The sequence below is a fragment of the Leguminivora glycinivorella genome, chromosome Z (assembly GCF_023078275.1).
Source record: "Leguminivora glycinivorella isolate SPB_JAAS2020 chromosome Z, LegGlyc_1.1, whole genome shotgun sequence".
Lineage (NCBI taxonomy): Eukaryota > Metazoa > Arthropoda > Insecta > Lepidoptera > Tortricidae > Leguminivora > Leguminivora glycinivorella.
Genome location: NC_062998.1, coordinates 39,711,832 through 39,727,596, shown reverse-complemented (window position 1 = coordinate 39,727,596; position 15,765 = coordinate 39,711,832). Strand labels below are relative to the sequence as shown.

General features: G+C 35.6%; 1 protein-coding gene across 2 annotated transcripts; it reads right to left on the bottom strand.

The window, feature by feature from the left end:
* Nucleotides 1–912: 912 nt before the first annotated feature.
* LOC125241821 lies at nt 913–15,343 on the bottom strand. Of its 2 annotated transcripts, none has more exons than XM_048150465.1 (8): nt 15,186–15,343; nt 11,262–11,394; nt 8,514–8,648; nt 8,240–8,379; nt 4,267–4,443; nt 3,794–3,831; nt 3,015–3,137; nt 913–1,244 (listed from the first exon to the last, which is right to left on the bottom strand). In XM_048150465.1, the coding sequence occupies exons 1-8, from the start codon at nt 15,261–15,263 to the stop codon at nt 1,034–1,036; spliced, it is 1,035 nt and encodes a 344-aa protein (XP_048006422.1). In that variant the 5' UTR covers nt 15,264–15,343; the 3' UTR covers nt 913–1,033. The 2 variants fall into 2 exon arrangements, with proteins under 2 accessions (XP_048006422.1, XP_048006421.1); XM_048150464.1 differs by having other exon boundaries at nt 913–1,247; nt 15,186–15,342.
* Between the last annotated feature and the right edge of the window lie 422 nt (nt 15,344–15,765).

Below are 15,765 nucleotides of genomic sequence, written 5' to 3'. Positions count from 1 at the left end.
CTAGAAGACAAAAGTATAGGCACTAATGAGTATTATAGTGTATAGCGCCATCTCCCGGTCAATTTGCTAACTAATTTGCGCGACCTGGTTTTTCAGGGATAATTCTTTATAATGTTAACCGATTTTAACAGTTTTTACTTTATTGGACAGAAGATGGTTTACGTAACACCTCGTATTAATTTGAAGTACGATATACATCCGCAAGGGTGGGTAAATTGAAAGTAAAAATCTGAAAAGTTTTTTGTGAATTAAAAAAAAAGTATTCAAAATACAAACACGATTATATTTTTCCTGTAATATATAGCATAAAACCAATGTTTACTAAAATTTTCATAATTTTTCGTTGGTAAACTTCGGAGATAAGGGGAGGGGGAACGGTATTTTTTTTTACATTTTCCTTCAAAATTCTTTTTTTTTCCACAACAAAAAAATTATAAAAAATAGCTTATTTACGTTCAATTTGAGCTCTTTCCAACGATACCCCACTTGACCTAGTAACTTGAAATTTACAGTTTGCCCCCCTTTCATTTTGGCCATTTTCTACAATTAAAATTAATATATTTAAAAAAATTATACTTTCTATTTGTAGAGGTTTACAATAAATATTATAGGACATTCCTACACAGGGTCGCACCATAAGGGTTCCTGTTGTACCTTTTTGGTACGGAACCCTAAAAATACAGACGAATTGAGAACCCCCTTCTTGAGATTTGGGGCGGCGGTTAAAAAGTAGCCTGTGCTGCTTTAACTTAAATCTTTATAAACTTTAAGTTTGCTATTGTTAGTCATTATGAAAAAAGATGCCTTCATCCTTGCAACGGGCTTGCTGTTCGAACCCTCATACAGATAACCGAATAGATTTCTGATTCTTAAGAAAAGGCTGCGCATAATGATGAGACAAACAGTACGCAGTAAGGGTAAGGACACTTTATTACTTATTGTTTAGGGAAATCTTTATAAACACCAACAATTTGAATGCGCTCGACACCTAGTAGGTACAATGGTACATGAGAGTTGCAAGAAGTCGTGGTGTCTACATATAGTTGGGTTTCAAGGCCGATTTGAGGCGGCGGGCCGGCGGGCTGTAGTCGGGCGCGGGCACGGGCGGCGCGGGCGGCCAAGGCTCGCGCCGCCACTGCTCGCCCGCAGCGTAGCTTGGCCGCGGCCGCCGCGCCTCCTCCATGTACGAGAATGGCATCGGCGCTGGGCTGTGTTGCCAGGAGTTGGACCGGTCATAATCTCGGCTGCTAAACAAAAAACAGTAGCTTATGTACAGTCAACCAATTGGAACCCTAGGCCACTGTAGAACTATGTCACAGTGACGTTATAAATCAGATTGTAAGAAATCTCTTACTGCTTGTCATTTTGACATGGTTGTAGAGTGGCCTAGGGTTCCATTTGGTTGACTGTACAGCTTGGCAAAAAAGTGCCATCGTCGTGCCATCGATCCCTTTCTTATCAATACGTGTGAGAAAATCAGACGACACGATGATATTGCCATGCACTTTTTAAATTCTACTCTTTTTGCCAGGCTGTATTAAATTAACTTTCCTTCATCTAAATATAAACAAACAGACAAAACATTTTTCCCTTTGACGTTTAGTTTAGTTAGAATAACAATTTACAAGATGTAAGTAACTCGCCAGTGTCGCATAACTTTCCACCCTTAGCTATAAACTTTACTTGCTATAAGAGTTAATTTTTAGGGTTCCGTACCAAAAAGGTACAACAGGAACCCTTATGGTGCGACTCTGTCCGTTTGTCTGTCCGTCTGTCACATTGTTAAATATCTCGAGAACTACTTATGCTATCGATATGAAATTTGGAATAGTTATAAACATTGTGAACCTCTACAAGTTGAAAGTATATTTTTTAATTAATTAATATAAATGATAGAAAATAGCCAAAATGAAAGGGGGGTAAACTGAAAATTTCAAGTAACTAGGTCAAGTGGGGTATCGTTAGAAAGAGCTCAAAATGTAAAAATCAAAACTATTTTTTATAATTTTTTGGTTGTGGAAAAAAAATGTTTTTTGAAGGAAAATGTAAAAAAAATACCGTTCCCCCCCCTTATCTCCGAAGTTTACCAACATAAATTTATGAAATTTTCACCAAACATGGCTATTATAATGAATATTACAAGAAAAATAAAATCGTACACGTATCTTGAAAACTTTTTTTTTTATTTATAAAAACCTTTCAGATTTACATTTTAATTTCTACATCCTTGCGGGTGTTTATTGTACCTGTATTTTTTAACAAAATAACAATGAAATTACCTGCTCTCAAATAGAGGCAAAATGGTTAAAATCGGTTCACGCAATAAACAATTATTCCATAAAAATCATCTTCCATACTGGCTCGCGCGCATTAGTTTACTCAATTTGCCGATAGATGTCCATGTACGTTGAACGCTCATTTCCTACATCGCGGTTTTCCTAATATAATGAGGTCGGTTCAGGAGCGTCCTTGCGACATATCGTAAGTCGTAAACTATTGAAGTCGAATAGTCTTGATTTTATTTGGACGTTGTCTAACAATAAAATTGTATATTAAAATATTACTTGTTATGTGGGAAATTGAGTCTTGAGGGATTTAGTCAAATCTGTAGAGTTCTATGAATAACATTTTGATGATTCAACAATTGAAAGTTTGTACGGAACCCTTGGTGAGCGAGTCCGAGTCGCACTTGACCGGTTTTTTATAAATATAATTCCGTTTACTAATATACCTACAGAGTTCATTATACTTTTATTATAATATTATATATATATATATATATATATATACATATATATATATATATATATATATATGTATTATAAATGGGAAAGTGTGTGTGTCTGTTTGTTTGTCCGTCTTTCACGGCAAAACGGAGCGACGAATTGACGTGATGTTTTAAGTGGAGATAGTTGAAGGGATGGAGAGTGATATAGGCTATATTTTGTCTCTTTCTAACGCCAGCGAAGCCGCGGGCAAAAGCTAGAAGGTTACCTTTAGTTTTGTGCACCTACTTGGAATAGTCCGAGAGCGGAGGGTGCGGTTGCAGAGTGTTCGTCTGTGGCGGGCCGGCCCTCAGCGGGCTGCGGGGCGCGCTGCGCCGCTCGTCGTCCACAAATCCACGGTTGACTCGTTGGCTAATGATATATATTGAAGTAAGTAACTATACTCTGTCAAACAAGTCTGTCAGTAAATAAGAACAAAGAAAACTATATGCATCCTTTTCTTTAGAGTTCTAGAGAAACACACAGACAGATTGACAGAGTACCTCTATATTTGTTATCTGATTTACATCGTAAACTACGTATTCCTAAAATATTTATTATCGTCAGAGATGAGTAATTACATTATTCACAACCGTTTTGTAATTTAAAGAGAGCCTAATACTACCTACATTTTATTCTATATTCTATCGTTTGGACGTTACGACATTTACGATGAAGTGCTACGCCGCCGTAGCGTTTACTGTAGAAGTGTAGCAAGCAGAGCTGGCCCCGTAGCCGAATGGCATTTCTCCGACGCCAAACGAAAACGAAACGCCGCGCCAGTTAGTCCGGCTTTATCGCGCCAATATGCAAGAGCGATAGAGATAGATATCTACTAGCGTTTCGTTTCGTGAGCGTTTCGTGAACGTTTGTGCCATTCGGCTACGCACCCTGTTCACAATATTTTTTGGTTTAATTTATTATACGATGTATCTAGTTTATTTTTCGCCTACAGCTCCAATTGCGGGACTGGTGTATAAATACTTTGTACACTTGCAAGATGTAATAGGTCTGTACCATTTACTTACTCATACGCGTGAATTGCACCCACTTTGTGTATGGAATGCTGCAATGAAAATTAAACAGTGAATGTGAAATTACTTACACCAGACATATTAAGTTTAATACGGATATTACATTAGGCCTTGGCTATTATGCTACTTGTCAATTATCATTTTTATGTAAAGTCAATACGGGTAAGTGTAGGTAGGTACCTTAATTAGTGTCTGGCCTTTTTATTGTAACAGGTGTTTTTGAGAGTTCATACTTTTGCTACTGGCTACTTACTCACGATTAGTGGTAAACGTATGCTCTCAATAAACACGGATCATTGTGTAAGCAGGCCAAATGTGAAGGCCAGATACATTTCTCCGTATGACCACAGAATATATAATAGTACAAGTATGACACTCTTTCACCCGTATTGACCTTACGTAGATATTATATAATATCTACGAGACAAGAGATAGGTACCTAAGCTACTACTAGATTTTTGACTCACCTCTTCGGTTTGTAGTTTATTCCTATAGTTAGTAGCATATATCGCTATTACTATGAGTAGAGCGATATTTATTACAGGAACAAGGAACCCTTTAAGAGCAATCGTCACAAAAAGCAAAGATCCCAGTCGGAGAACGTCATTCAAATAATTACTCGCGATTCCTGGAAAAGTGATTTCCTAAAACAAACAAATGAATACACTCGGTCATACAGTTACACGAAAATCATTAGAAACAGATCCGTAGACAGAAAAGGAAAAGTTAATTTCAATGTTAGCATCGTCAATTACAAATTCGTCCTGAAAACCAGCACAAATTCGAAATTTGTGTTGGTGGTTACGATTGTGTCCTAGTTCACATGGTGTTAATTTTCCCTATTAGTAAGGCGGCGGAATTGAAAAAAGTCGTCTAGTTTTGAAGTTGATGTGACTGGAGAGTATTACTGCTGACAAGTGGTATCGTTGTGATCGGTAGACTTTACTGAGTACGAAATAATGACTTGTCGCATTCTCAGACTGTGGGGGGGTTAACTATGACGTCACAAAGATCGCGGTCCCGGGTTTCAATTTTTAGCCAATTTGTCTAGAACCCCTTATCCAATTTTGAAAAATGAGATGTCGATTGAAAGCGTATAACATGCTGATTAAGATTTCTTATATGTGAAAAGTATAGTATTGTTAGTTATTTTTTAATTAACAATAATGCAAAAAATACTTTTTTTACTCTCTTTTTTGATTTTTGTGACTCAAAAAGGCAATGAAAACGGCCACTTAGCTAAAAAATATGTTATATAAATCATTTAGCTACATTATTAAGCTCTTTGTTTCTTTTGAAATTTCTACGATCGGATAATAAATAAGCAAGAACATACCTGTAGGCGGGGAGTACCGCTTGACACGCGTTCCCATACATTCGGCGTCTACCAAATTACACCTCGCGTAAAATTCGTTTCAAACAGATATACCTCTAATCTTATTCATCGTAACCTATCAATATTGGTATCATTTGAAAGTACAATTAAAGTACTTTAAGAAACAATGTCAATCATTTTCTTAAAATCAATAATCGCCAGTCTGCGGTGGTTACAAAAGAAAAAAGTGGGTATGCAATTTGACTGGTTTCCTAGGTTTGATACCCTAGACGAGTTTAAAAGGGGAGGTAAAGGTGACATATGGGTTGTTCTCTGGCCTAAAAGCTACACAGAGGGTCAGGGGAGAAAAAACTAGGGTTTAAGTTTAGTTTTAAGTTATTTTTTCTTTTATTTGTTGATTTTATTGTGTTTAATTTTTTGTAATTTTATCAAGGGTACACGTTGGTTTCTTTTGCTGAAAATTCCCTTTTTATGAGAAATGTGATGAATTTCATGGCATTTTCCAATAGAGACTAAAATTAACTTTCAAATAAGGCCACATAGTCATACTTTTACTTATATAATATTACGGGTAATAGCCCCGGCGGAGTAGTGCAAGCGGGACAGCAGTGTAGCAATCCATAGACCTGACTTCACTGGTTCCTCAGTGCCACACATAGTCTTACGAGGCGCCCTGCGTGCCCTGCTCTCTAATATGTGGGTCAATACTGCTTCAACGCAAACGATTGAGATGTGTAATTTTTTTGACACTGAGTGTATGTACTTAACAAGTGTACCCCATGAACTATTTCATATTTAATAACGCATTATTGATAATAAATATGCTCTTAATCTTATCTTGACTTCTGTTGAACAATTATGTTTTGAGAAAAGTGGCTAAAAGTGATGATTATAATTACTAAAACATTATAAGTAACTTCATTTTATTGATTTAATGTGTATAACGACCGAAGTCCAATCGTTTTGATTTTATGATTACTTTTTAATACCTACTGGGTCAAAAAACCGCACCTCTAAGTCGTTTGAGTTCAAACGGTATTACTTGCTTTTCACCTTAATATTATATAAGTAAAAGTATGACTATGTGGCCTTATTTGAAAGTTAATTTTAGTCTCTATCGGAAAATGCCATGAAATTCATCACATTTCTCATAAAAAGGGAATTTTCTGTAAAAGAAACCAACGTGTACCCTTGATACAATTACAAAAAAATAAACACAATAAAATCAACAAATAAAAGAAAAAATAACTTAAAACTAAACTTAAACCCTAGTTTTTTCTCCCCTGACCCTCTGTGTAGCTTTTAGGCCAGAGAACAACCCATATGTCACCTTTACCTCCCCTTTTAAACTCGTCTAGGGTATCAAACCTAGGAAACCAGTCAAATTGCATACCCACTTTTTTCCTTTGTAACCACCGCAGACTGGCGATTATTGATTTTAAGAAAATGATTGACATTGTTTCTTAAAGTACTTTAATTGTACTTTCAAATGATACCAATATTGATAGGTTACGATGAATAAGATTAGAGGTATATCTGCTTGAAACGAATTTTGCGCGAGGTGTAATTTGGTAGACGCCGAATGTATGGGAACGCGTGTCAAGCGGTACTCCCCGCCTACAGGTTTGTTCTTGTAGTTTGCTTATTTATTATCCGATCGTAGAAATTTCAAAAGCAACAGATAGCTTAATAATGTAGCTAAATAATTTATATAACATATTTATTAGCTAAGTGGCCGTTTTCATTGCCTTTTTGAGTCACAAAAATCAAAAAAGAGAGTAAAAAAAAGTATTTTTTGCATTATTGTTAATTAAAAAATAACTAACAAAAATATACTTTTCACATATAAGAAATCTTAATCAGCATGTTATACGCTTTCAATCGACACCTCACTTTTCAGAATTGGATAAGGGGTTCTCTAGAACCCCTTATCCAATTCTGAAGACAAATTGGCAAAAAATTGAAACCCGGGACCGCGATCTTTGTGACGTCATAGTTAACCCCCCCACAGTCCGAGAATGCGACAAGTCATTATTTCGTACTCAGTAAAGTCTACCGATCACAACGATACCACTTGTCAGCAGTATACTCTCCAGTCACATCAACTTTTTCCGAGACCCTCTCGCCGCTCTACTATATACAGAGTAGGGCCTGTAACAAAGGCGAAGAATTGAACTGTAGTCTATTCTCCTTATACTGATCAACATTTGTTCAGTGACTTTTAAAAATTATGAAGTCTTTAAATTTTTAATTTTTCATACAAAATAAATATTAGCTTCAATGTACGCCATTATTGTTGTCATTGACGATGTCTGTCACACTTTAGACTTAACAGAATTCGCAACACATTACTTCTTAGAAAAAACTTTCAAGGGTGATAAAAATCGAAATACAAGTTATTTTTAAAAGTCGCCGAACAAATGTTGATCAGTATAAGGAGAATAGCCTAGAGTTCAATTCTTCGCCTTTGTTACAGGCCCCACTCTGTATACGTTATTTTATCGATTTTATCGAACTGCAAACAACGGTGTAATAGTTATTTGTTTTACAAGGGGGCAAAGTAGTTGTTTAACCGCACGTGCCAATATTGATACCTGAGCAAGCGAAAGATTCCAATATTGAAACGCGAGCGTAGCGAGTGGTTCAAAAAGTGAAATCTTGAGCGTTGCGAGGGTTTCAAGGCACTAAGGTTAAACAAACTTTGCCACCGATTGAAACACAAAATTTTTCACCACACCAATACGAACAAAATACTGACTATAAAACATCAAACTGAATCAAATCCATCGATTTATTCAATATTTATGATTCAAAATCATCATTTATAGGTAAATTCTATCAGCTAGCTTAAGACGTCAAGTTAAAATTTGTATGAAATTACTTTACACTCTTCTGGATAAAATGCAATTTTGCTACCTGTTTTCGAATAGCAAAGTAAGCCTTTACCCGTTGGTGTGGTGAAAAAAACTTTACACTATATAGGTTTTTTAAATGCTAAATTTGTCTACAATTATTAGAAATAATTTATATTCTAATACATAAGTAAAATATTATTTGTTAAAGGAAACTCAAATTTTCACAATGTTCTCCTAATTATTACTTACCATTGTGTAATTCATTTCCGCAAAATCTGTTCCGTAGAAAACAGCGTAAGTTATATCGACGATTAACGACGCTACACATATACTGATATATGTCCACACGGTGGCAAATACCAGCCCACTTTTGTTATTAACTGTGACCACTGAAAAATAACAGGTACATTGGGTATTACGAATTCAGTTTCTAATAATCTTGTACCGTTAATAATGTGACCACCAAAATCTACTTAATTGGATTGAATGTATAAACTTCTACATTATATCCTGAAATAGTTACCAATTAGTGCAATAGCAGCTGCAGAGCTCAGAAGGGTGGCAGATAAAACAGTAATATTGAAAATAAACACTGTGTCGGGGGTCGTCAGTAGAACACCCGCCGGTGGCGACGAACCCGCGTTACCACATGAGTCCGCTAAAAGAAATAAAATGTGCATCGGTAGTAAATCTCGGTACAGTGATCATACTTACAGAAAAAGTGTCACATATTAAAATTATTAAAGACACTGAAGTTGCGGAACTTTAAATGTATGTTTAGTAGTGCAATCAAATTATTGCAATTATTAAAGTGGAAAAGATTTTTGATAAACCTATTGGAAAAAGGAATTTATTGCTTCTCGTCATTCATCCTAGGATCCAAGACCTTTTTTCGTACCAGAAGGAATTAAAAGTAGACTTTTCTGTTCTAATACACAATTTTTTCTCTTTGCACACATAAACAACTCACCTAAAGTATCTGATAATCTGAATAAGTTTTCTAAATTCCTATAGATAAATTGGTACAGTTTGCGATCAGAAATATCAAGTATAATGATTATTTCTATGTGTATATCTCTTTTTGTTTACCGGTTACATAATGTTATAATTGTTAGATAAATCTGAAGCGTTGTTAGGCTAGAGTCGTCGTAGCTCGTGAATATTCCCTTATAATTGTTATAATTACCTACTACACTTGAAATGTTACGTCGTAGAAAAACAGTTTTACTGATTTTACCAAGAAGCTTTTAATAGACATCGACAATAAGCCGTGTAATTACGTTCACTGTAAAGGTATACGGTACCATTAGCAGAAATATGCGGCGTAGCACTTGTAGCACGATGCGAATATAATATATGTCTAGGCATCATACGAGGTGCGCTCCAAAAATTGCCGGCCTAACAAAGAGAGGGCTTACATATTAAAAAAAATAATAATTTTTTGATACTTATATGTAGTCTTCGGAAAGTGAGTTGTAAGTTGTAACAGAGGAAGACTGTCTTCCTCTGTTACAACGCACTTTTCAAATTTCTTTAAAAGATTCTCTATCACCTAATGAAAATAATAAAGATTTTTGTCTTCAAAATCGGCCTAAACCGCACTGGTCACTTTGTCAACGGAAGATTTTTTTTTCTACTTCAATCTACCTTACGTTTTAGAACAAATAATAGTCACACGTGACGTGACCCCACGTCTCGAATATAAGGTGGTCGTCGAATTTTTTTGAAGACACATTCCGTCACAGCAACCTTGTAAAATGAAGCAGCGTGAACGGGAAAATTGTTGCGGAGATGCCTTTGTGCCTCTGCTAAGTTTTAAAGACTATTCTGCGAAATCTGCTATCGTAATTGGTCAAAAAATATTGCGTAGTATCTGCTATTTACCGTAGTCTACCCTTCTTTTATGTAAATCGTTAGAATTTCGTGACAACCCTAGAATACCGTGCAGCCTTTATCTTTTTTCGTTCATTTTGTGACCGAGGTTGTTCTAGGCGCCTTTTTACCACGACGTTGTCACTCTTTAATTTTTTTTATATGTATAGAGTATCGTCTTACATAACCATAGTTTAATCTACAGTATCAATTGCATACATAAAACTCCCGACGCGGTGTCTATGCTGGTCTAAAGTTTCATGAACTCACGGTTTTTCACTCGTCTTGCTGTAAGCACGATAATAGTTTGGGCGCTAACCTAGCACTAAACACCATAGCTGGGCACCGTTAATCAAATAGTTAACTTCGATAATCGCTAATTCGTTACTATAAAAGTTAACTTCGTTAATCGTTAAAGCGATACATTTCAACAAATTTAACGGAAGTTAGTTAATCGATAATCCGTTAATCGCTATAAAAAATAATTTTACTGCTGCTAGTTGCATCAGTTATCAACTATTTAGTATTTGCGTAAGTTTATATGTTACTGTAAAAGCCCAAAGTTCGCCAAAATCTCTTTAAAAATCCCAGCTGCCAATTGATAAAAGCAAAATGTTATGTATTGTTCGCTTTAGACTTATATCGAAGTTGGTTCGGTAAATTCTAGGTTTTATATGTTCTATTGGGTCAATCATGCAGTCGTAGTCATGGTTCGTAGGCTCCTCGGATTGAGACACCTCTAATCGAAGTTGTGATCCACGGTAACTGCACTCTGGCTTGATACGTCGGTTGCGCGATTTGTGTGTCATGCCTGATGATTTACATTTTATTTCGCAGTTAGTGATGGGTCCAGTAGCACTAATAAACTTTAGCAGGTCTCGAACAAGTGATCCAAAGGCACCAATTTGTCTGTAGACTGTGAATTTACGTGAAAACCCTAGGTTTCGCCGTACTCCGGGCTTTTACAGTAGCGGTCAGAGCAAGTTTTACTCGGCGCGTGCGGAACTGGATTAACGATTAACGGACTCGAAGAAATTTAACGGAAGTTAACGAATCCGTTAACATTTTTAAAAGTTAATCCGTTAACCAAAATGTTAACTTCGTTAATTAACGAATAACGGATTAACGTTAATTCCCAGCTATGCTAAACACCGTAAAAAAAACCTACACCTAAAAAAACTATAGACCAAAAATTGTTTTGTATAATTAATAAATCTATTGAACAAGTCGTTTTATTTTAATAGTTAAAATTATTACCTATCAATATATAGTTTGGAATTTTTGAGAGAAAAGATAGTGAATAAAAGGCAAATCTGAGAAGATTTGCCAAGTGATCGATATCACTATTTGCAATTGCAATCCTTAAACTTTTTATCAGTTGTTTACGTAAAATACGTACTCTGTATGTATACCCTGTAGAGTGTATAGACGAAGTAACTGTCTCCAGTAGCACCGGCCAGCATTCCTGAGTTGCAACTGTAGCGGTATACTAAAGCGAGGATGCATAACACGATGTATATTGGGGATATTACCTGAAAATATATTATGAAATATCGAGTTACGAGTTCAAATAAATACAGTTTCTGTCCTCCGGCCGAAAAGCGTCAAATCTCAGGCCGCTGAGCTAAACAAAGTTACCGTTTCCCGGCTCCGTCGAACAGAAAAATAGTAGATACTTATACAATACCATGGCCAGTAAATCAGAGACTGATCACATGTTTGTTAACCTCGTTTCTGCCTCGGCCGACAATTACATCTGATCTGTCTGAGACATTTCTTACTTTACTGGCCTAAGGTACTTAAGGTACTTATACTTAATCTAGGTACTATTCAAGTTCAATCATTATTTGCTACGTGGAATTCGACTAGTAAATAAATTCTCGAACCCGAATCCCCTTTACATGTCTTTCCACGTACGCAGTTAGCACGAAGCCATTAGACATGGTACGAGTACTTACGCTGTGTGAAACTGATCATCAAGAATAAAATAATCACTATTATTTGCATGTGTGAATATTCTCTAATTCTTATTCAGCCAGTCGCCATTGCGGAGCGGCTTTCGTACGCAAGTGTAATATTAAAAATAGTTAAAGAGTAAGTTAATCACAATTTGAAGTAGGAGGGACATATAGGTACCACAGGACCATTAGAAAAAAAAACCGGTCAAGTGCGAGTCGGACTCGTTCACCGAGGGTTCCGTACAAACTTTCAATAGTTGAATCATCAAAATGTTATTCATAGAACTCTACAGATTTTACTAAATCCCTCAATACTCAATTTCCCACATAACAAGTAATATTTTAATATACAATTTTATTGTTAGACAACGTCCAAATAAAATCAAGACTATTCGACTTCAATAGTTTACGACTTATGACATGTCGCAAGGACGATCAACCGACCTCATTATATCAGGAAAAACGCGATGTAGGAAATGAGCGTTCAACGTACATCGGCATATTGAGTAAACTAATGCGCGCGAGCTAGTATGGAGGATGATTTTTATGGAATAATTGTTTATTGCGTGAACCGATTTTAACCATTTTGCCTCTATTTGAGAGCAGGTAATTTCATTGTTATTTTGTTAAAAAATACAGGTACTATAAACACCCGCAAGGGTGTTGAAATTGAAAATGTAAATCTGAAAGGTTTTTTATAAATTAAAAAAAAAAGTTTTCAAGATACGTGTACGATTTTATTTTTCCTGTAATATTCGTTATAATAGCCATGTTTGGTAAAAATTTCATAAATTTATGTTGGTAAACTTCGGAGATAAAAGGGGAAAAAATACCGTTCCCCTCGGTATTTTTTTTTTACATTTTCCTTCAAAAAACATTTTTTTCCCACAACCAAAAAATTATAAAAAATAGTTTTGATATGTATAGTTTGAGCTCTTTCTAACGATACCCTACTTGACCTAGTAACTTGAAATTTTCAGTTTGCCCCCCTTTCATTTTGGCCATTTTCTATCATTTATATTAATTAATTAAAAAAAACTGTCAACTTGTAGAAGTTCACAATGTTTATAACTATTCCAAATTTCATATCGATAGCATAAGTAGTTCTCGAGATATTTAACAATGTGACAGACGGACAGAGAGTCGCACCATAAGGGTTCCTGTTGTACCTTTTTGGTACGGAACCCTAAAAATGAGCCACAAAGAGTGGCGATATCTAGCGAGTTCTAAGCTTTGCGTAACTTAGTCGAATCATTTTAATAATTAACAGGCCCCGTAGCCGAATGGCATTTCTGCGACGCCAAACACCGCAGAAATCCAGTCTGCCTCTGTCGCGCCAATATGCAAGAGCGATAGTGATAGATGGCTACGAAAGATATATTATAGTGAGCGTTTGTGCATTCGGCTACGCACACTGGTCTGCAGAATAATAAGTACCATTTCCATTTGTTTATGATACCTACCTTTAGGGCTGCCATCTCGAATTTCGCCAAACCCGGACAAAGATACAAAAAACCCGGACATTTGGCGTAAATCGCATTTTTTCCCCGGACGAGTCAGAATTTATTAAAAAAAAAACATTACCTTTAATTTTCATCCATTTATTTATTTAATTTCACACAATGTGTAATTTGCAATAAACAATAACAAAAACAAAACAATTTTTCTTACAAAAAAAAATTGTCTCTTTTTAGGTTACTAAGTTACTAGGTCAAATGGGGTATCGTTAGAAAGAGCTCAAATTGCACATATCAAAACTATTTCTTATAATTTTATTGTTAAAGAAAAAAAAAATTAAAGGAAAATGTAAAAAAAATACCGTTCTTCCCCCGCCCCCCTTATCTCCAAAGTTTACCAACGAAAAATTGTGAAAATTTTACGAAACATTGGCTTTATGCTAAATATTACAGGACAAAATAAATCGAGTGTGTATCTTGAAAACTTTTTTTTTATTGACAAAAAACTTTTTAATTTCAACTTTCAATTTTACCACCCTTGCATATACATATTATACATCCATATCATATTTTAAAATTATACGAGATTTTACCTAAAACGTTATCTTTCAAATAAAGTAAAACTGTCGAAATCAGTTAACATTATAAATAATTATCCCTGAAAAACCATCATACAATACAGGTTGCGCAAATTAGTTACAGAATTCACCGAGCGATGGCACTTTAATAAACACAATAATGCTCATTAGTACCTGTACTTCTAGCACATCTCGGACACCTGGCGATCAAATATATGAAAGAGGCCCGTTCCTAGCACATATTCTAAGGTCGTGTAGGTGAACGCTTATACTGTGCTTATAGTCAAGTCGTTATGTCTACATATATGAACTAAGATTTTTTTAACCGTTGAAAGTTACGAATACGGAACCCTCGGTGGGCGAGTCCGAGTCGCACTTGGCCGGTTTTTTATTATGTAAACAGATATTAGTTAATCAGTGAACTTAAATTCGCTGATAATACTTAAATTCAATAAAGTGCTTCCTTACGTGAAAAGTGTCCGGGTTTCCCCGGACACTTCTTGACTCCCCGCCCGGACGGCCCCCGGACGGCCTCCAAACTAGGACAAATCCGGGGAAACCCGGACGGATGGCAGCCCTACCTACCTTTAACATCATGATATAAGTATTAAATTATCTTATTAGTATCTTTCATCGCGAAACGTAACATATTAGAATGTACGATATCTAGCTTCTACGCTTAGCTAATACCTACATTGTCTTAGTTATGTACTAGGCTACAACTATTTTCACATAAAAATAAATAAATACTTCTATATTTTTATCATTAATATGTAGACTGTATCTGAATCACTAGTTGACAGGATAAACAACGCATACCGGAACAGTTCAGGCATTTATTGATAAAGGTATTTTTACGATAACAAAAGTATGTAGGTACAATATTTTTCAGGCCTAGAGGACCGTCGTACCGTTGCTACCTCAAATATAAACAAGGTATTAGCGGTATAAATAAAAATAACTCATGAATATGTTTCAATGTCTTAACTTAATCAAATACATATTTAAATATACGCGTTCCGAGTCTAATATTAACGTGATCTGTATATTTAAATATGTCTCACGTAAGTTTAAAGACTACAATTAGCGGGATCTGCCCCTTTGTTACTTAAATTCGCTAAGCATTCATAATATGTTAGGCATTAATTACATTTTCACAAGTTTAAAAATGAGTAAGATATAAATGCCTACACAGGTAGGTAAGTAATCTCCTTTTCTTCTCTTCACAATTTGTCAAGTACGTTGAACACTCTGTGCATAGTTAGTTCTTAATTTAAATTGTGCCTACTTCCTGTTTGCTTGTCACTCTACTCCCGATGCAAATACTTACAAGAGTTATACCCGCCGACAGACACGCAGCAAGAGAGAGTTCCGCCGGGATTTTCGGTTTTTCGCTCCTTACATTCATTTTGTACGAAACAGTCACTACATCACTTGCAAAATACACGTCGTACCAAGTTCGGTATTATTTCACGAAGGGATTAACCATACCGGAGGAGCATTAATCGTATCGCGATAATTGTTATCGATATTAATAATGCGCAGGCCGCTATCTGCGACGAGTTCCTGAGATACGACCGAGAGTGTGACGTGTCAGGCAAGGTTTCCTTTCTATGTATTGTACTTACTCGGACAATACTATATTTCAACTGGATTACCACTCGTTATAAATAAATAAGATGATGTCTAAAAATTATTAATACTTATTACAATGCGATAGTTTAATTCTTGCCCTAAGTACTACACAACTAACAAACATCCTTGCTACAAAGAGATAATTAAAGGTATGTTTGATATACCTGTTTTTTTTAACTGAAATAATTCAGTAAGTATTGCGCGTGAAAAATATTCTCGATTTAGTTAAGTTATCATGCATAGTATTTAGTATTGTACTGGCGTGATAGTTATTT

Excerpts from the sequence above, each read along its gene's own strand:
- LOC125241821 (XM_048150464.1), bottom strand. The coding sequence starts at position 15,263 with ATGAATGTAAGGAGCGAAAAACCGAAAATCCCGGCGGAACTCTCTCTT. Across the intron at positions 8,380-8,513 it reads AGCTGCTATTGCACTAATTG|TGGTCACAGTTAATAACAAA; the intron begins GTAACTATTTCA and ends GTTATTTTTCAG. Across the intron at positions 1,248-3,014 it reads CCGCTCTCGGACTATTCCAA|CAGCCGAGATTATGACCGGT; the intron begins GTAGGTGCACAA and ends TTTTTTGTTTAG.